The sequence below is a fragment of the Pseudopodoces humilis genome, chromosome 11 (genome assembly GCF_049639895.1).
Source record: "Pseudopodoces humilis isolate 2021_Gansu_Grassland_sample_001 chromosome 11, ASM4963989v1, whole genome shotgun sequence".
NCBI classification, from domain to species: Eukaryota; Metazoa; Chordata; class Aves; order Passeriformes; family Paridae; genus Pseudopodoces; species Pseudopodoces humilis.
The window spans coordinates 21,041,585-21,061,944 of record NC_142210.1 but is presented as its reverse complement, the minus strand read 5'-3'; the positions used below and the strand labels follow the sequence as shown (position 1 = coordinate 21,061,944).

Here is a 20,360-nt window from a genome sequence, read left to right as displayed (position 1 = left end):
CAGGTCATGAGTGGAGTGGTGTAAACAGCTCTGTTCCAACCTGAGCAGGTCTCTGTTTCAGCTGCTGAGCTGACTTTCCTGGGATCCCACCGTGTCCTGACTCCTTGGGGTGAGGGTTCACGCTGGCTTATGGACACAGCCTTGAGCAGGAGGATGTGGGAGAAGCTATGGATCAGTGATCCCCCTCCACAGTGCCACAGTGCCATGCTCAGCAGGCCCTCAGAGCTCCTAGGTACAGTGTGTCTGTGTGGCAGGAATGGGGTCAGGGATCCTCTGTAGCGACCTTGCCATAGGCACCCACTCTGCTCCTGGCACTGCTTTATTCCTGCCGTTCACCATCTGCTTCCTGTGCCAAGCCCACATCCAAATACCCATGGAGTCGCCCTGGGCTCACACTGGGGATCAGAGGCAAGCGGTGACAGTGCAGTGACGCTGTGAGCTAGCAGGAGCCACTGTAATTGTAACTTGCCCACAGGGAAGAGGGAGAGCACAAAGTAACTCCAGCTGTTCCCTCCTCCTGGGGCTGCAGCAGTGCTGGAGCAGCGACATCCCACCCACGACCTGTGGGGACCTGGTGCTTTTCAGAGTCACAGAGCCGCTCTCTCTCCTGAACAGAGTGCAGGGAGACAAAACGCAGGACATTACCCAAGCCTTGGGTCTGCATTTGTATCTACAGCCTGTAAAACTTAAGAACTGATGATCTGCAGCTAGGATTTATTGCCCCAGTGCTGGGGAAGAGATTCCTTCCCTTTCCCACAGCTACTCAGGCTGTGCCTCTGGGTAAAATTTTCCAGTGTTGTTTCAGGATTTAGTGAAACACTTGAGCACACTCTGTTACCTTAAATTTAACATGATGCTTACACATTCTGCTGGATCCAGACCTGATATCCTACCTTGAAATGCCTCAGTTCATACAGATTTCAGGTGAAAAATAAGGACATTGAACACCTCAGAAAATTCTTCATACCTCAAAGACTTTGTCCCTGCATACAGAGTACTTGGGTTAGCTTCATCATTATCAGCTGTTTGACTCCAGAGATAGAGGGTAGTGGTTCTCAGTGATGAAAAACAAGTTGAAGTGAGGCAGAAAAACCTGTGATAAATTAGTGTGGAGAGCCTTAATGGGGCCAAATGTCCTGAGTTTATTGAATTAGGGAAGTCAAACTAATTTTAAAATTAAGCCTAGAGAGTGGGAGACTAGATACTGTTGGCACAACAGAAAAGTCTTAATGGCTGTTGTCTCAGCACATTAGGAAAACACTGTCAAAGCTCTTGCTGACATGATGCTTTCTCAGGGATTATTAATTATATTGCATTATTAGCTAGGGTTGGTATGAAAACATATTTAGCATGTTACTGAAATGCAACAACCATTTAGCTAATAAGTTTGACTTGGTCTTTGAAATTTTTTTAATGATTAGCAACTTAGTAAAACTATAATGGTGAGAGATAAAAATAATGATTCAACAAGCTGTGTCTCAAGAACAAGTTTTAACTGGAACTTGCATGTAGCAAGGACAGATAAAGTGTACAGTCCTAATTATCAGCCTGATGGGACGAGACAAAAGTAAACATATAGTCAGATTTAACTAACTCTAACGACTCTGTCCTGCGCTGGCATATGGTTAAAGTGCTTGTGTGATAGTAAAGCCCAGCTCGATACTTCACGGCAGGTATGGGGAGGACAAAGGGCCAGCAATGCCTAACTCTGCTCATCCTGTCCCAGGCTGGAAGAAGAAAACTCCCTTGCCTTCCACATGGCAGCTGCTGCAAGGAAACACAGCCTGACACTCAATTTTCCTTAGGTGCCTCTGAACCCCCAGGCAGCTCTTCTGGGAAGTTCAGTGCTGTAGCTGTGGGCAATGTTAATGCTGTGGGCTTTGCTAAACTGATTTATGTGCTGCACTACAGTAACTGGATCAGGCTTTCTATTGTCATTCACCAGTGGCACAGGAAAACAAGGACTGACTGCTCAATGCTGATCAATAAGGCCCCTCACTGCTAAGCTTCCCAAAGAGTCACTGATGACCCCCAAACAATAGGACAGAACTTAGCAGAAGTTAAGGAAATAATTTTGTACCCCCGTATGATCATAGGGAACCCAGCCTGGTTGGGCCCTCTGAGCAGCAGCAAATCTGCTTTGAACCTCACATTTCCCCAAATGCTCCTCCTGCCTCTGGTGTCTAGAGAGGCTCCAGCACCAGGTTTTGGGCTGCACCAGAACCATGCAAGCAGAGATGCTTCACAGTGGGGGGAAGTGGGCAGTGGGGACAGCTGGGGCCAGACAGTGGCTCTCCTCCAGTCAGGGTTCATCCCGGCCCAGAGCCAGCTGCCACCAGCTCCAGGGCTGCCTCCAACCACAAGTCTCACCTGGACCACCTGTTTCAAAGGGATTTAGCTGAGGGCTTGCACAGCTTTTACCACCTGTGGAGCAAATGTGTCCTGCTAGGAAAATAGCTCCCATCTAGCATTGGATGTATGTCTGAGAGGTAACGAGGGGGGAAAAAACAGCGCAATCCATCACATACCATAGATGTTGTTCATCTTTTATCTAACAGACCTACATAACAATGCTGATAGCAAGAATCCTCTTTTTTTTCTCCTTTTTGTACATTCAGATAATCCATTATATTTAATTTACAGTAAACACTGTGGAGAGCTGCTGAGCCTGCTGTGGCCATTGGTCTCATCAGGGGGACCCGTGTGCCCCACACAGATGGACAGCTCAACACAGACCTGTGCCCCAGCTCTGTTGCTCTCTTCTCAGCCCCAGCTTGGGCTCTGATTCCAGCAGCCCTGCACGCCCCATGTCAGACCTGGGTCACCCACCACTGCAGCACATGATAGCACCGTTCTTCTGATACCAGTTCTTCTCTAAATCCCAGCAGTCACTCCAGAAAAGCCTTTGCTGCAATCTTACTGCTTCAGTGCACACACCAGGGCCAGCAATTCTGCCAGTGGACCTTGTGGCTGCACTTCCCATCAACTGGAAGTGACCAGAATTTGCTGTAGGGTCTTAATACCAAGAGTAAAGTCTACAAAGGAAAAAAAGTTCAGGCACATGGAAAGGAGCATGAGCCTCCGCTGAAACCAAACCCATAGCAGCAGTGTGATCCTCCTCAGCCCATCTATTTTGTGCTTTTCATTATGCTCCATCCTCTGTTACATTTTGGTCACTACTTCACCAGCAGCCATGGTGAGCACACAGTGACCAAGCAATGCCAGTGTTTCATCTCTAAATAAATAATGGGTTTCTACCCTGAGAAAGTTGCTAAAAAGTAACCTGGTATCAAAACAAGGAACATGAAAATCTTAAAAGTCAAGCAGAGCTTTTACAATGGCTCCAACATATGACCCCAAAAAAGGAAGAAGGATCCTTGGAGTTTGATTCTGCCACATAAAAATGTCTCATAAAGAAGCAAAAGGAGCACAAACAGGCTATGGAAACAGCACGACCTCCTTGCTTGCACACTATCTTGGCTGTAGTACATCCAGCCCACAAAATGCTAAGTGATGCCAAATGGGAGTTAGGTAAGTGGCACCTTCCAGTTACCCTTCCAATACCCATTTCTTCTTTGGGTCATCATTAATTGTTGCTGTATGAGCAGCCTGAGCTCTTGGCTAGACCTGGAGCCTGTGGGTCTTGAGCACTGTATGAATGGAAAGGAAGGAAGGTGCAGATGGGGAAGGAGGTGCCCTGGCAATGGTCACACCATGGAAGGGGTGGCAGCAGGGCTCCAGTCTCCTCACATGGAGACCAGGAGTGCCCAGGCCTTTTGTGTGGTCAGTGTTGTGATCTGTCTTGTGCTGCAGCAGTGAGAAGGGGGAGAGAAGAGGATTCCTGGAAGGAAAGGGAGAGCTAAATAGTCTGGCTGAAATGTAGGGAAAATGCCTATTGGCCCAGCCACAGTTTCTAAGATTCTACAAAAAAACACTGCAATTGAGAAATCGTTATGAGATCAGACAGCATTTCCATAATGCACAGATAGGAAAAGCAAGGAAGGTACATTCCAGCCAGTTCAGGTGGGATCCACCATCTTCCTCTGCAGAAGCAAGAGTAAGGGGGTGTTTGCTCCACCTGTTTTCCTTAGCACCTGGAGTAATCAGTGCTGTGTGTTGGTGGCACAACTGCATGAGCAGTTGGATTTTAAAGGCACCAGGTCACTCAGCAGAATGAAGCAGAGAGATGGGGATAAAAAAGTGAAAACATGAGGCTGCAGCATCAGCCAGCCCCTCTTTCCTTCATTTCAGCTAAGAGACAGCCCTGCTCAATGCTGTCTGGTAAGATCACCGTCTCACTGGGCTCTTCCTGCAGGGCATTGAGACGGACATGTACCATACTCCTGTCCTTTCCCTGGCTCTTCCTGCAGCCCAACTGTCCCAAGTGTCTCAGAGTAAAATACCAGGTTAGCACCTGTGGCTGGGAGGCGTGAACCACAGCAGCCAGAAGGAATCCGATGGATGGGTGCTCCTGGTCTGCCGGCTACAAGGTTTCTGTGAAATGAGACTTTTGCCCAACGTTCTTCCCATGGTGTCTGAAGGAGGTGCATGCCCAGTCCCTCCTTTCTGGGTGTGTGGGATGTCTATGCCTCCTCGCTGCGTCGCAGGTCTTGCAGCTCAGTCATGGCTTTGGCTGAGAGCTTCTTGCGGCGGAACACAGCTGCAATCTCCTCAAAGGACTTTCCTTTCGTCTCTGGTACTTTGAAGTATGCAAACAGGAAGAAGGTGAGGAGCAGACCCGCAAAGATTGCAAACACGTATGGTCCACACAGATCCTGCAGTGGGAAAGTGGGAACAGGGGAGACCACCCTCAGCACCACAGGGATGGCTTCCCGTTCCTACCCCAGCTGGCTGAGGTGCCCAGCCAGACTAGGAGATGGAAATCTGGGAGGCACATTCACATCCTGCTGGGCTGCTTTGGGAGCCCAGCAGTGGGATCGTGCCAGTCATTTATTTGTATGGTTTAAGGGGTTTCTTACCGCTATGTACTGGAAACACATTCCCACAATGAAGTTGCAGGCCCAGTTGCAGAAGCCGGCGACAGCGATGGCAGCAGGGCGTGGGCCTTGGCTGAACAGTTCTGCTACGATAAACCAGGGGATGGGCCCAGGCCCCACTTCGAAGAAGATGACGAAGAGGAAGATTGCAACCATGCTGACATAGCTCATCCAGGAGAATTGGCTCTGCAAGATGTTGGTGTTAATTTTCACTAATTACTTTATTTGGGCTTCTTTTTCAGAAATTTCTTTCTGTTCAGACAAAGGAGGACTGGACAGGAATAATCAAGGTTTTAAACTGTTATGCCAGGTGCTGGCTGGGCATGTGGTGCCAGCATTGCTGCCTGGAGGAGCTCACAGCTCAGGTGTTACTTTGAGCTCTCTCCTTGCCTGCAGCTCAGCAAAATGAGGCAGAATGGCACCCTTTAATAACCAGGGTGTCCAGCAAAGGATGCCACCCCTTACTTGCTTTTTCATCTTGACAGGGGCTTGCACCAATGGTTTGGACTGATTTTGATGGCATCTTGTTTTCAAACAAGTCAGAAAAAATGGAGAGAAATCCTTACCAGGAGCACAAGCCCAACTGTCATGGCCACGGCGCTGATTAACATGCCCATCAAACCTGCCAGGAACAGGGACCGCCTGCCCGCCTTCTCCACCAGAAAGACCTGCAGAAACACATGCAGGAGTTCAGTGTCCAGCACCACCACTCTCAGGATCAGAGTTAGCATAACCAACCTGTTACCACTGCCACACTGCTCTTCTGCTCTTTTAGCTCTAGTGGTAGAGATTTATGTGCTAGTTTCCGAGTGTCAGAAACTCTGCTGGCAGCTGCTAGGGAGCCAGACTGAGCAATCACCCTGCCAAGGGCAAGGCAAAGGCACACACACTCAGTGCCCATGCATTTCCAAGCTCTCAGGACTTCCCATTGCTCCTACACATGAATTGCTGATTGTGGACTTGCTCTCCCTTTTCTTTTTTTCCTTCCAGGAACTTAAAACTTACTAGGTCTGCATTAGTTTGCAGCCTTCAAAATGTAGCATGATTCAGTTCACACCACATGCACCTTGCCTGTCCTAGGGCAGGGATAGTTGTGTAGCAGCTGCAGTCAGGATTTTTCCCTTCCATCACTCCCAGGCTCCTTTTGCTTCCCTGGTAGTCACAAAGCTTAGTTTGCTCCTTCTCAGCTCCTCTTGGTGGACTCCAGTCATGTCACCCAGCTTTTGACATACTCAAGCCTGTACCAGAGACCTCACCTGGCAAGGAACTGCAGGTTCCTCCAGAGGACAGTGCAGCTGGCCTGGCCTAACCCTGCAGCAGCCTCTGAGGCTGCCCACTCCTTCCCCTCTGCTTGAAAGGAACCTCTGGCCAGCAGCTCCACCTTTCCTGCCATTACAGCCATGATTTACACTTCCCAGAGTCCATCTCTTTTGCTGGAGGTGGTTCATGTGCTGACATGTGAAGTTGCAGAGGATGAGTCTCTGCTCCCTTCTCCCCTTGCCAAGGTCCACCCAGCTGTCAGCACTTCTGCCTTTTGATCGGGGTCTGTCATTTATTGACAAAAGCAGGTAATTTTTAAGTGCTCGTGGACAAAAGAAGCAAAGAGCAAATGCCCAAGGCTGCAAGTTCCACAGCCCTGGGGTGAGGATTGAACTGCAGGACACCCTTCATGCTGAAGAAAGGCTTCTTCTAGCTGCAGACCTCTGTGCCTTATTTCACAATAAACATCACATACTCTCCTCAGTATGGGGCCTATGATGGACTTTCTCTAAGGCAGGTTCACTCCAAGACCTCCTCTCTAGCACATACTGGAGTACAAAGGGTTTGGGTTGGAAGGGACCTTAAAGATCACCCCCCTCTCATAGGCAGATCTTAGACCATAGACCTTCCACAAGATCAAGCCTGGCCTTGAACAGTTTGGATCTGGGACATCCACAACCTCTCTAAGAAACCTGTGCCAGTGCCTCATCACCCTCACAGACAAGAATTTCTAATATCTAATCAAAACCTCCCCTCTGTCAGTTTAAAATGATTCCTCTTTATCCTAAATCTTTTGGAGCTGTGTATTTCTGCCTTGTAGTCAGTCCTGCATCATGTTGGTGAAAGTCCTTTACTCCCTAAATCTCTAGAGATATGAGGGAAACAGGCTTGGCATTTCCTGATCTTATATTAATGGCCACATTATAAAACAAACTGCCAGCTGATAGGAATTGTGCTAATCCTCTCAGGAGAGAGACAAATGAAGGGAAGGTCTGTGGAAACAGAACCATCCTTTTATTGCTGCAGAGCCCTGCTTAGATAGGATGAGGATAGGTGCTGGATTACTTTTATTAGTGTGGAATAGCCTTTGGATATCAGTCGTGCAGGTGCTGTATACATACAGAAAGCAGTTTGAAAGATAACAGGTAAGAGCAGACTGGGAGCTGGTGATATCCCCATCACAGCCTCTATCCCCTGCTGGCTCCCTGAGGGAATAGGACCTGCAGAATTCCAGTGCCCAAGGGCAACTTTTATTCTGGGGGGAAATGCAGAGTTTTCAGAGCTTCCCTGAACACAGTAGTGCAGTTTCCGCTCACAAGGCTTTTAGCAGTGCTGATTGATAGCAACATGCTCTATGTCAAGGCTTGAATTTTCAAATTCAACTTGCCCAGGGAACGATTTTCCCTTCTAAGGTGTTCAGGGTCAGTCCTGCAACACTGCAAATTCCAGCTCCAGGATAAAATCATGTTTCAAAACCACATTGTACCTTATGTGGCTTTGTAGTCCAGGGGACAGTAGTATTTACTTACAGAGATAACAGTGAAGACTGTGTTCACCACTCCAACACCGATGGTTGCATAAACTGGTTGGTCAACCCCAGCTCTCTCGAAAATGTTTGTGGAGTAGTAAAAGATCTATCAGAATACATCAGGATGAAGGATTAGGCAACAGGGCTGGTGAACTTTTTGTTCTCATGAGGGAAGAGTTGCACTTGCTTGGCTGAGATGTGGCATAATTTAATTATTATTAATTTTTCAGCTTTGAATGGATTGTTATAATTAAAGCTGAAAATTTCATAGGAGCCTGAAGGAGTTAAAAAATCCTGTTGAAATTCCCCTCTTGAGCTACTGCATTTGCACATTAAATCTGTTTTCTTCTACGTAGTCTGTGTTTAATCTTAAAATCCAGATCACCAGCACTGAGCACTCAAGACAAATATCTTAGTATGACCAAATTTTACATTAGTTTAAAAATATTCTCATTGCAATGACTCCCATTTCTTTCTTGTCTCCAAGAATAAGGTGATTCCTTTCTGGTGAAAGTTAAGGGCAGGAGGTAAAAGGGGGAGGGTCATGGGAGGGCTCAGCATGGGCCTGCTGTACCAGCAGGTTTTGGGCTGGACTCCCTCCCACCCTTCTCCCCTCCTCCCCTCGCACAGCCCGCTTGGCAGGGACCCAGGAGCCCACTGCAGCCATGGCAAAGCCTTCTTTCATTCCTTCGTGGCTTGGATGGAGCCAGAGCTGCCTTTTCATGCTCACATGGATCTCTTGAGAGACAAACATTTTGGGGAGACTCACCGCGTTGATTCCAGAGAACTGCTGGGATATTTGCACCATCAGCGCCACAATGACAGCCTGCCTGTACTTGGAAGAGGTGAAAAGCTGTCTTATGGAGACTTTCTTTTCACTAGCAGCTTCTTGCTTTTCCTTTTCCATCTCTTCAATCTCTTTCATTGGATCACAGTTTCCTCTAAGCCTTTTCAAATCTTAGGGAAAAAAAAGATTGACATTTTATTTTCAGTGGTAGGTAAGTTGTATATGTAAGGACAAGAATCTCTTTAGGCAAAACTCAAGGTAAGCCAACACATGGACAGATGTGCCCTCTTGCTCTGAGAATTCCTATGGCATAACCAAGGATCCAGGGTGCATCTGCTTGGTCAGGGGCAGCAGCACATCAGTTCTGCAACAGCCCTCAGACATCACTCTCAAGCCTCATCCCTCAGCAGTGCTGCTTAGTCCCATGCAAACTTCTCAATAGTTTTTGATCCAGAGCTAGTTTGTATCTCAGCAGCTCAAAGCATGGGATGGCGCAACCACAGTCACATGTAAATCCTCAGCCAGGCTTTTCCTTATCTGTTTTATACTATGTACAGTATAAAAACAACTCTAGACAAGCCCAGAATGTCTTTCTTACTTTTTTTAGCTTCCTCCAACTTCCCCAGTTTGATGTAAAGGTATCGGGGGCTCTCAGGGCACAGTAAGAGCAGGAAGAACTGCAGCAGGGCAGCCACGCCAGACAGACCAAGGAGCAAGGGCCACATCTCATCATTGCCCAGAAGAAAGTCTAGTCCAAGGACCTGGAATAATTGAGGCAGTTGAATGGATCATTTTGCACCCTAAGAAGAGAAAGCAATTGACCACTATGGTGTTTTGAAGTGACAAGCTGGAGGAAAACTAGAAGCAAATACCAGCTCTTTTTCTGGATGTGTTTGCTTTCTATACATTTATGTGCCCACCTGTTGTGTGCCATGGTGGGCAATGCTGATGGGGGCTTTGGGCTTCCTGCTTCCCTGATGAAGCCATTTTTGAGAACCTGATTATCAGGGTCTCGTGCTCAGGATCCAGCCTGATGCTGATGAGATGCTGAAAAAAAATCCTCAAAGAGAGGAGAAACTGTTTGCAGAAGTATTTTTTATTTCGTGAGAAGTTGTCTTTGTTAAGACACCTCTTACTGAAGGCAGGGATTTAACCCCATTAGAGCAGATTGTTTTGCACACTCCTTCAGTTTTGGGGTGGAATGGTGAAAAATAGCCCAATAAATCACTGTGGTTTACCTATTCTCTGAAACACCCTCTCTGGATGTGTGTGTATTCCTGCTTACCTGGCTGAAGAGGATACCTGTGACGATTGCGAGCTGGTGCAGCGTCCCCAGTGCTCCTCGAAGGGCCGTGGGAGAGACCTCGCTGACATACATGGGCACGAGTCCGGAGGAGAGCCCTGCACCGAGCACACGTGGGTGTCACCTCCTCTAGACACAGCTCAGCAACCAGCAGAAACCACTTCCCAAATGGGAAAGGAGGATGGAGCCTGTGTGCTGCATCCCACACCCCACCAAACCCCTCACGCCTGGCTGGGAACCACCTGCACCTTGGAAAGGTGCTGGGATGTCCCTGCATTCAGAGCCCCAGACTGGGAGTCCTTTTTTACATGAACACACACATCAGAGCACAGAGCAGGGATTGTCTGCTGGGAGAAGTTAGCACAAGGCAAAGAGCCTTCTTAAAACTTGCCTTGAAATTTCAGACTGGAGTATTGTATTTGCATACCAGTAACAGTATAAAGAGCTGTTATTTCTAAGCTAATTCTAATGTAATTCCCAATTATTTGCCAGCTATATCTTCTCTGTGCACAGTAGTCCTGTACTCTTTGTCTAGGAGCCTGTTGGCCTGGCTGGTGATGTGCTCTTACAGCAGCCACCAGCAAAACCCATCCTTGAGATACAGAGGGACTGTAAAATGAACATATGATAGAGCCAACCCAGACACTTCTGGGAAAGATCCTGGATCAAGGGCAGACGTAGGGAGAAGAGGGAAATTCCCACCTGTGAAACTCCTTCTGAACTAAAAAAAGGATTAAAAAAAATATGGGAAACTCTGAACTGCAGCCCCAGAGCACAGTACCAAGGAGCTGATTTCAGTGGCTGACCAGCCTGGACTCACCGCAGTACAGCCCCGTGACCGCTCTCCCAGAGATGATGAGGATGTGGGATGGCCCAAATTTTGCCAGCCCCATGAGGAGGTTCCCAGCAATGGAGAGGACATTCACCACCAGCATGGCTTTCACCCTGCAAGGCAGCAGCAGCACAGCTCCTCTAGCACCTCACTCAGCCAAAGAAGCAACACACAAGAGGAACTATGGAGAGACTTAATCAGTACTACAGGGGAAAAACAATGATAGCAAAATACAGGGGCCAGGGTACTATCAGAGTAGTTAAAATGATATTATAAATTATACTTTACATCCTGTGCAAATACCATGCAGATGTCCTCCTCTTCCTTTTGCCATGGACAGAAAAGAAGGAATTCAGAACTTAATCAAGGCTGCTCATCAGCTGCTGTCTGAAATGCTCAAGTTGCAATAAAATGTCTGATTTGTAACTGAGGATTTTAAAAAGCCCAACCTCTGTGATGGTTGAAACAGTATTTTGGAAGTCAGGAGGATTATTTTTCCTTTTTTTCCTAAATTGCTGAAAATAACATAAATTATATTTCTACAGGAAGGAAATGGTTCTGTGGGAAATCAGTCAGGAGGGTTTTGGCTGTGGCACAATCACAGCAGGACGAGCCTCTCACCTGCCGAGCCGGTCGCCAATCCAGCCCACGGTGAAGGAGGAGACCATGCCACCGATGGCAAACACCGACACGGACAGGGACCAGTACATGGTGAGGATGTGTGAGGAGGCAGCGAGGTCCTCGCTGATGTCAGCCAGGGGTGGGAGTGTGCCCTCTGTGCCAGCCTGGAGGAGTGGGCCATCCTGCCCGGAGGCATTGGTGGCGTATCTGTCCGGGGGAACAATGCCCAGCACGCGCCCGTAGTGTGCTTCTATCACCTGTGACAGGCAAAGAAGAAAAATGCTGTCAGCTCAGATCTGTAACCAGCCCAACCCCTGTTTTGGATTTTATTCTGCCTCAGGAAAGGATTTGCATAGCAGGCTCTGCAGGGGTGAATCTTGTGGTCCCCCCAGCTCCACAACACCCAGACCCCAGTGGGGAGGGGCCATGAGGGCAGGTACAAAGCATTCCCTCTCCTGGGACTGGGCTGAGCATGGTGTCTGCTCACGGATTTGGCACTGGATTTGGTGAAGGGGTGCAGTCCCTTGGCTCAGGCACAGGGACTGTGTTACAGTGGGGACAGCTCCATTACGTGCAGAGCCCCACTCCTTTCCCTGGGGAAGTGCCAGCAGAGGGTCCTGGCCGTGTTCTCACCCCCCTGCCCTGTCTTGGGGGCTTTGTTCTCTTCACCTTGACATGGTGAGAGAGAGAGAAACGGCCTGTGAAGCAACAGAGCCCTCCTGAGGGCTTCTGCAAAGGACAAACTGGCCCTGGCTGCCGTGAAGCTGTAGTTCCTTGGCCATGCACAGCTTGAGGGGCTCAACTTACCTTCTGGGGGGCGTTAATGACCCCCAGGCTGTAGCCATACTGGAAGAAGCCCAACACCGCAGTGAAGACCGAGAGGACCAGTGTTCCTGTGAGGTGCTGGGCAGGAAGCAAAAAACAACCTCATCATCAAGCAGTACCCAAAACTGGGAGAGGGCTGCATCCCACCCCTATCCCAGGGGACCCTGCTGCCCAGCTGGCTGAGACAGTGGCATCTGGGGATGCTGCTGCAGCAGCACAGGTGGTTGGCTCGCTCCAGAGGAGAAGGAAGGCCCCTGGGGATAGGTAAGATCAGGCCCCCAGGGCAGAGTGGTGTTGCCCCACAATCACAGTCCAGCTTTCCCTGCTGCACTGCCCATCCTGGCCCTGGAGCTCACCGGAGCCAAAGCTCTACCCAGTACAGCAGTTCAAGAAGCAGCAACAGCAGCAGTGTGTTGTTCCCCATCCCCATCCCTGAAGCACAACAGCTGGGAAAAAAACACCAAAAGAGTGTTTTTCAGCAACGCTGTTTAACGCATATTTTCCTCCCATCATACCTGAAGTTATCCAATGAGCCAACAGACCTCTTAAAAATAAAAAATAGCCCCTTGGCCCTTTTTCCGCTTTGTTCCTGTGCACAATTAATTAGTGGAGGGAATTTTTTTTTTTGGTTGGCTTTGGTTTTGGCAAGGGATTACTCAGTGCTGGGGTCCTGCAGAAACTCTAGTCATTTCACTAGAAAGTCTAGTGCAAAAATAGCGGTGAGCCATGATTACCTTCTCAGTTTGCATTCTCCTTTTCTCATCCATCCCGCAGCTCCTCCACTCTCCTTCTGGGAACAGTCACTGTCCTGGGCTGCAGAGCAAGGTGAGGGCTTGGGCAGGGAAGAAAGGACAGCAGAGCTGGGATGGAGGCAGGAAAATGGGCTGGTGCTTGGGGAGATGGGACTATATCAGCTCTGGAGTTAATGAGAAACCCAAGTCTTCCACGCATTATTTGGCGACCGCTCAGCTCAAAGCAGCCACCACCAATCCCTGTGTTTGGGACACACACAAAACAATGGGAGACCTGCAAAGACATAGAGTGGATCTGGAAAATTCAAATGATCCCGCTGCAGGGCTGGTTTGTGGCTGTCCCTCAGCTGAACAGTTGGAAATGTGACATGCTGGGGGCTTGAGCCTGTTTTGAGATGCTCAGCACCTTCCTCGGCTTCTGTGCTGGGTGTGCATGTCACACCACAATCCTCTTGCTGAATCAGGGAGAAGAAACCTTTCCAGCACATCTAGCAAAGCAGCTAGAAAATGACTAAGTGTTTTATTTAAATAGCACTTAGCAACTGCTTTAAAATATATTGTGTGTATATATCACATACAGAGCCACATATAAACACAGATGTACACAGGTCTCTCTGTGTATCCATACACAGACACCTGCAGACACAGAGCCCCCTCAGCAGGCAGCTCTAATGCCAGTACACACCTATCAAAGGAGACAGCTGTGTGTGTATATGGACATAAAACATAACAGAATTACCCAGAATATTAGAGTAAAAGATGCTTTCATTAAAAATCCTACAGTGGTGTGAACAGTGAGCCTTTCAGCACCATCAGCTAATGGCTGTGCTGTCAAATATTGTGGATTCTGGGAAATACTGCCAATGCTGCCAAATATTACTGATGCTGCCAAATATTTTTGCCTTGGCTCACTCAGCTTTAATGGACTTTGCACATCTGCACAAGCTGGTCTGAGCTGGTCTTACTCTGGCTTGGGCTTTGCTGTCCTTGACATGGTGAGAGAGAGGAGCTGCAGGGCCAGGGGGACAGTGGCATCCTTAGCAGCAACAGACCGTGCCAAAGTCTGAGTCAGCCGGGAAGGTGATTAATGCTGATTAAAGTCATTATCTTCCAGATCAGCCCCTGATGGGTCCGGCAGCCAACTTACAGCACTCATTGGATGATGCTCTCAGTCAGCCAGGCTTCACATGGGCACAAAATGTACTTTCTACAGAGGAAGAGCAAGAGAAAAAACAACAAAGATGAGTGTAAGACCACTAATCTTTGCACTGGTCTCCAGTAAGGTAAAACTTTAACTGGAGGAGGAAAGTTCATTGCATTAAGCAGGCTTTGATTCCAGCCACAGCACCTGCATTCCCCTCTTGGGCTGGTGTAGCTGTGACAGGAAGGGCCCCAAGGCTGAGCTTTTTAGTTTTCCCCAATATTTGTCTTTCCTGCCGAGATCTTTGCCAATGGTGTTTGCTTGCTCGCTGTGTGTGGATACCCAGGCATTTACAAGCAGTTTCTTTGCACTGCAGTTAAATACCTTCACAATGGGACTGGCGGGATTTGACAATTACCAGGCTGCTAAGGCTTGAATCAAAAAATAAATGGGAGCCCTGACCCAAGACTGAAACCTTCAGGCACTGTGAAATCCTTGTCAGGACAGATGTTCCCCTCCAGGATTCCCATGTACCCCTCTAGGATCCCCATCCTGTTGCAGGTGCCTGGCATAGAGGATGATGCTTTCTCTCCCTCCTCTTCCCAAACTTCTGGATCCGGAGGGATCAAAGGCCACCAACATACCACAGGCAGGGTGACCTTTCCATGTCCTGCTGCTCAGAGCAGAGCCTTCCTGTAATCCAGCTTCCCATGGACTGGGTGTGGAGCAGCGCTGGGAGGCACGGGTGAACATCACTCACCTCCCCAGGAGCAGCCCTTCGACTTCCATGGAAACTCTGGATGCCAAAGGCTGCCAAATGCCCCACAGCCACACGTATCCCTTGGCCAGGTCTGCTAGCAAAAGGCACGGAGTTATCCCGGGGTTTTCCCATCCCTCCCTGGCAGGCAAGATGATGCAACCCAGTGCCAGGGCTGCCTCACCTCTGCCTTTGAGCCCCTGGCTGGTGCCAGCTGGGCTGTGACACAGCCTCCACAGCTTGGCCTCAGGCAATTTAAGCACAAACTGAACTCTCAGTAGCACTAACAGGCTCCAGACCCTGTGACTGTCTGAACAGGGGACTGGATGTGCATGTGGCGATTAGCCCCAGGCTCATGGATGGGAAAGGTTGGTGTGTAAATCTTCCTCTCACTGCAATTGCTTCCCAAAGGGGCTGATTTTTACCTTGGTAGAGAGAAGCACAGTGTTCCTACAGAACAGAGAACCAGGCTACACCAGGATGAATGACCAACCCATCAAATCTCTTGCACATCTTACAGCCAGTTGTGACCTCAGTCCAGAGGGTGCAGAGAGTGGCACAGCAGAGCCCAAAGCAACACTGACCCATCCCACAGCTGGTGAGCCTGGCCAGGCAGTGTTTAGGTGATTGTCAAACAACAGGGTCTGCATTATTGCTAATCCTTTATTTAAATAATAAAGTGCAAGAACTGTGCATAATGTTAGACAGAATTGCCATGCTTATTACCTACTCTATGTTGTGTGTAGTGTAATTGGTGCTGTTGCTAACTATGTGTGATAAAAGCAATGGGCTGAATTTTATGGTGGGGCTCTGCTTTTGAACAGCTGAACATGCTTGTCACCTCAGTGGAAGGAATTCAAAGATTCCAGAGGGGCTGTGGGGCATCCCCAGGTGCTGGGGCAATTTGCACATCCATTTTACTGCCTTTGGGTCATTCAGAGACAGCTTTGATGTTAAAAAAAAAGAGGAAAAGTATGCCATAAACCAAAACAAAACAAAGAACAAAAGGTAGATCTGGTCTGCAAGACTCTGGCTGTCTAAGAGCAGGCTGATGTAGCACATCAGTGGCTGGCACAAAACCAAAACTATGTTTGTTCATTTCTCCTCTCTAAGCACATCAGCTGGGGCAGGCGGCAGTGCTGGGGCCACATGTGAGACAGCAGCTCAGGCTGATTAAACACTTTCAGGAGAGAGAATTTGGCGCATTTACAGCACTGCTGTAAAGATACCGGAGGTTAATGAGCTTCTTTTCCCACCCCCCCTGCTCTGGGTGGTGCAGCATCTCCCAGAAGAGAAAAACGGGGAAGCAAACCCAGCAAACCTCTCCAGCTGCAGGTTCTGACTGCAGCAGAGGGCAGGACACAGATGCTGCAGGGCAGCAGCAGCTGTGACAGGCGTCCTGTGCCAGGAAATGCATCCTTACTGCTGAGGAATCTCTGCTGGATCTCCTCAGAGCCGTGTCCAGCTGGGTGGCTTAGCCCAGACACAGGCAGGGTGTGATGTGGAGCTCCACCCCACACTTTGGGAACAGCAGGTTCAGTCTCTGCTGGTCTACACCACGCTCATGCTGGCCCCAGTTACAGAGCATCAAATTGTTGCACGAGCAGGAAAAGACCTCAGGTGGGTTCACATCGAGACAATGAACTGCAGCACAACTTCAACCATTTCCAGCAACCAGTCCGGCTTTGGACTTGGGGCCAGGGCCACCTTGAGCACCCCTGTTCTGTCCCAAAATATGTAGTGTCAACCCCCAAACCATCTCAGAACAAGAACAAGGCCATTTGATAGTAATTCTGAAACAGGTTTGAAAAGGTTCAGTTCCCACAAGTAGCTGCCACAGCCTCTGAGCATCCTTCACCTGGCAGTGGTACCCAGCATCTCCCCAGGGTGGTGGGGCTAACCATGGCCCTTGCATGGCCTCTTGCCAGCTCTCAGGGCTTTTCTTCCATTTACCATGAGTCACTCCTGAAGTTATACAATATTTCATAGCAACTCTGTAAAGAGTTGAATCTGCAACAGGCTCAATTGACCCCTGCATGCATTGACATTACTGCTTTTTCCTCCTGTGGCACTGCACAGCTGAAAAAAATTTCCTTTCCTGGGCAGAAAGTCCCAGAAACAGGGTTTTAAAATGAGCTGCAGGCTTTATTTCTTTAAACACTAATAATAAGTAGTTTCTGAGAGCATTAATCAACCATAAGCACATTTTACTTACAGCAAAAGTCAAGCAAATCAAAGCTAGCAACATTTGGAGGGGAAATGTCTTTATAATAATCATGGATTGCTTTTGTAGAAGAGGAGTTTTCAGGTGGTGATGGCTCATCAAGACATCATCCCTTGGCCACTGCTCACTGCTGGGCAGCATCACAAGGGATGTGTCCCACCTCCCTGCACTCATCCTGTTCCAAAAGCACCTTCCCAAGAGTCTCCAGACAGAGAGCATTGTGACTGGGAGCCCTGAAAATCCCCTTTACCTCCATGTCCTCCAACACCCCAGGTCTATTTACCCAAACATAAAAGGCATGGCTTAATAGTGAAGTTTTGTGTTTTATTGTGGTTGGCACCAGAAAAGCATTTGCTCTGTGTTATCTCCATACACACATGCCATAGACAAGACTGTGGTAATAATGGGTTCTGTGATTTTTGTTTCAAATGATTCTGAGATTTTAAAAAATACATTCACAAACCACCTGAGTCTTTTAAACTCACTGCCTGCCTGCTATTTCATCACTGTATGCAAAAACCCATAACAACAAAAATTATCCAAAGCCGTGCATTTGTCACTTGAAGTAGAACAAAAAACACCCCAAAACAGTTACTGGTTTGCAACACAATAAAAGCTCTGGGCTTTATTTGATTTGTATTTTAACCACAATGAAAATACAAAGAGCTGGTGGCAATCAGTGTTTGTGATGGGATTTGAACACCAGAACTGTGATCCTGTGGCCATCCCTACACTCTCCAGGCTGCACCAGCCCAACAGGAGGTGCCTGGTGCTGGAAGAAGGCACCACAAAGCACATCCCACTTGTTTTTCCCAGAACTCCACATCCTTGAAGTCCCAGCGCTGGCAATCCCTGCGGTACCAAAGCCTTACACCTGCCCACACAGAATGGTTCAGGTGAGGGTGGCCTGGCCCATCCCATCCCCGCCACCCCACATCACCTCTTACCCTTGATAAAGATTCAAGTTTGACCAAGTCCTGTTAATTTAATCATTTTTTAATAAAGCCATCGTTACTGAGTACACCAAGATTGCCAGTTAAGCTCTCTATATGTCGCTGGAGGTAACAGCGCTGTGATCGACAGCGGAACAGAAAAAAAGTAAAACAAAACCAAACCAAAAAACAAACCCCAACCGAAACGAGGTAGGTTAAAACCAGCAACACAGACCTTGTTATGCGACACCCCAACACCACAGGCGGCCATGCTTGCAGCTACTGAGAAAGAAAACCCCAGATACGCACCGAAAACGGAAATCAACTGAGCAGAGTTTATAAGGACACGATTCAACCCGAACTAAACACACACACACGGTTCGGCACAGATGTTGTCTTTCACTGTATGTTGGGTAATTCCTAGGGAGTGGAGGGGGTGGAAAACGAGTAGATTCAGACCCTTGGCCGAAGAAACCACACATATATATATTTTTTTAAGCTCTTTACAAGCCCAATCCAGCAATGTGGGGGACAGGCAGCTTGTTTTGTGGTCCCCATCCCTGTGCCGGCTGCTCCCGCACGCCAGTGCCCAGCTCCGGACTCAGGGGTAACGAGTGCCCACAACCTGCGCTGGATTCAGCAGCGGGTTCCGGTGCCCACGGCATCCCGGGAGCCTCTGTGGTCACAAATCCCCCTCAGGGGCAAGCACGGGGCTCCTCTGACCGCTCTGCTGTCCTCTCCTCCTCCGATCCCCTGTCCCGGTGCCCGTGGCCAAGCCCCGGGGCAGGCGGGCACCTCCGGAGCAACAAGAAATGGCACCTCTGTCCCTATCAAGACACACCATTATGTGAAGATCCATATAGAAATATGGATTGACAGACTTGACAAAAATGGTAGCTGATTTTTATTAGTCTAAGGCTAGTAGTTTAGCCATTTAAAATCCATTTCCCAAAAGAGGGGAAAAAAACCTATTATTTTTTCTCTTCTTTAAAAATCCGTTAAGCCGTTGCTGCCAAAAGCAACATGTAAATGTTGGTGAAGGCAAAAGATTTCTAAAATTACCCAGCTATATGGTTATGGCCTTCATCACAAAGATAAAAGGTACATTTATTGTGCTGTCTCTCACCAGATTTAATTGGTAACTTTACAACATACTATATATTTGATGCTAGCAGGCAGACAGAATTAAAAACAGACTTTTTGACACTGTTTCTTTCCCCGTTCTTACAAAGTAGGGGACAAAGAAAAAGTAAAACTAAAAAATAAAATAAAATAAAATAAAGGAAAACTCATAACCCACTATAACACAGCGTAATCAGGAGACCTCGGGGGGTTCCAAGCGTGAAAGTCCATCCCTGGCTGCAGTCCCTGCCCCGGGGCTGGCGGCGCCGGGGGAGCGTGGGGAGGGGGTTCCTCTGCGCCCTCCGCACCTGCCTCTACAGTGTTAGTCCACGTGTTTAATGTCCTTTAAATTAGAAATAATGCCATGGTGGTGAGTGCCAAGTGCTCCTCTGTTACCAGTTCATCATGGAATTTCTGTTGAGGGTCATGAAAAACACTTGGCTGCTTCCTCCGGATCTCACCGATGCAAAAAATACCTGTTAGGAAGGAAAATACACTTATTAATACTCAGGGGATGGGGCTTACCCATGCCAGACTGGGATTCAATTGAGGCACTCATTAGTAAATGCAGCAATTAAACCTCCTTCTCCCTCACTACCAAAGAGTTTGGAATGCCCTACAAATACCAGGTTTATCACATTTCACTGCCACAGCATCATTTATTATCAAGTACTAACAAAAAACTGCTGTCAGTGGTTTGGATCTTGCTAAACATTCACCATTTGTGTTGATACCAGCCTCAGTCTGAAATGGCTTTTTTTGGAAAAGTTAGTCTTGGTATTTCAGCTATTCCTGAAAGTAAAGCCCAGAAAAATTACTTCTCTTCAACATGTTCAAAGCACAGAAACACATCAGGATTCTGTATGAAGAACAGAGGTTTTGGTGCTTCTGGCAAGAACCACCAGCATTTGATCCCAATGAGAGGGTAAAAATAATTAAATTATAATTTGCAAATATTGAAGGGAAAAATCTGAAGCCTCTGTCCTTATTAAAACAAAAAAAAATACTCAATCTTACCAGTTTAACCAGTTCTTCAGAAAGAGAAACATCTGGGTTTAGTATTTCAAAACCAACAGTGATCAGTTGTTTCCAGTATTTTAGAAAGATCAAGGTAGGTTTTTTTTTCCAGCTTTGTTAGAATTAGATTACACCTAAATTAAACTTAACTTCAGCTTCTTGGTCAGCTTTACAAAACATACTCAACTGCAAAGTTAGGAAACATTTTCCTGCAGAGCTTCAGCCTACCTCCATGCCCCAGGAAGGGCAGCGCTCAGCTAAT

At 47.9% G+C, this 20,360-nt stretch overlaps 2 protein-coding genes across 7 annotated transcripts in view; both read right to left on the bottom strand.

Moving 5' to 3' along the window:
• Positions 1–697: 697 nt before the first annotated feature.
• On the bottom strand, positions 698–13,022 carry SLC2A2 (solute carrier family 2 member 2). Its single transcript, XM_005525095.3, has 11 exons — positions 12,888–13,022; positions 12,136–12,231; positions 11,329–11,585; positions 10,696–10,820; positions 9,858–9,973; positions 9,171–9,333; positions 8,555–8,742; positions 7,787–7,891; positions 5,564–5,665; positions 4,980–5,183; positions 698–4,775 (listed from the first exon to the last, which is right to left on the bottom strand). Exons 1-11 carry the CDS (start codon positions 12,918–12,920, stop codon positions 4,584–4,586), a joined length of 1,581 nt encoding a protein of 526 aa, XP_005525152.1. The 5' UTR covers positions 12,921–13,022; the 3' UTR covers positions 698–4,583.
• A 4,985-nt stretch (positions 13,023–18,007) lies between these two features.
• The window catches only part of TNIK (TRAF2 and NCK interacting kinase), a 151,682-nt gene continuing 149,329 nt past the window's right edge, over positions 18,008–20,360 (bottom strand). For all 6 annotated transcript variants that reach the window (XM_088060950.1, XM_088060952.1, XM_005525088.3 and 3 more), the window contains one exon: positions 18,008–19,557. In XM_088060950.1, coding sequence (XP_087917076.1) covers positions 19,474–19,557 — 84 coding nt within the window. In that variant the 3' untranslated portion in view covers positions 18,008–19,473. The remainder of the gene's footprint in view (positions 19,558–20,360) is intronic.

Bases quoted from the DNA above. Each gene is read 5' to 3' on its own strand.
- SLC2A2 (XM_005525095.3), bottom strand. From the start codon at position 12,920: ATGGATGAGAAAAGGAGAATGCAAACTGAGAAG. The intron at 5,666-7,786 runs GTAAGTAAATAC...GTGTTTCTGCAG, and splicing joins CAGTCTTCACTGTTATCTCT to GTCTTTCTGGTGGAGAAGGC. The intron at 4,776-4,979 runs GTAAGAAACCCC...TTCCCACTGCAG, and splicing joins TGTGTTTCCAGTACATAGCG to GATCTGTGTGGACCATACGT.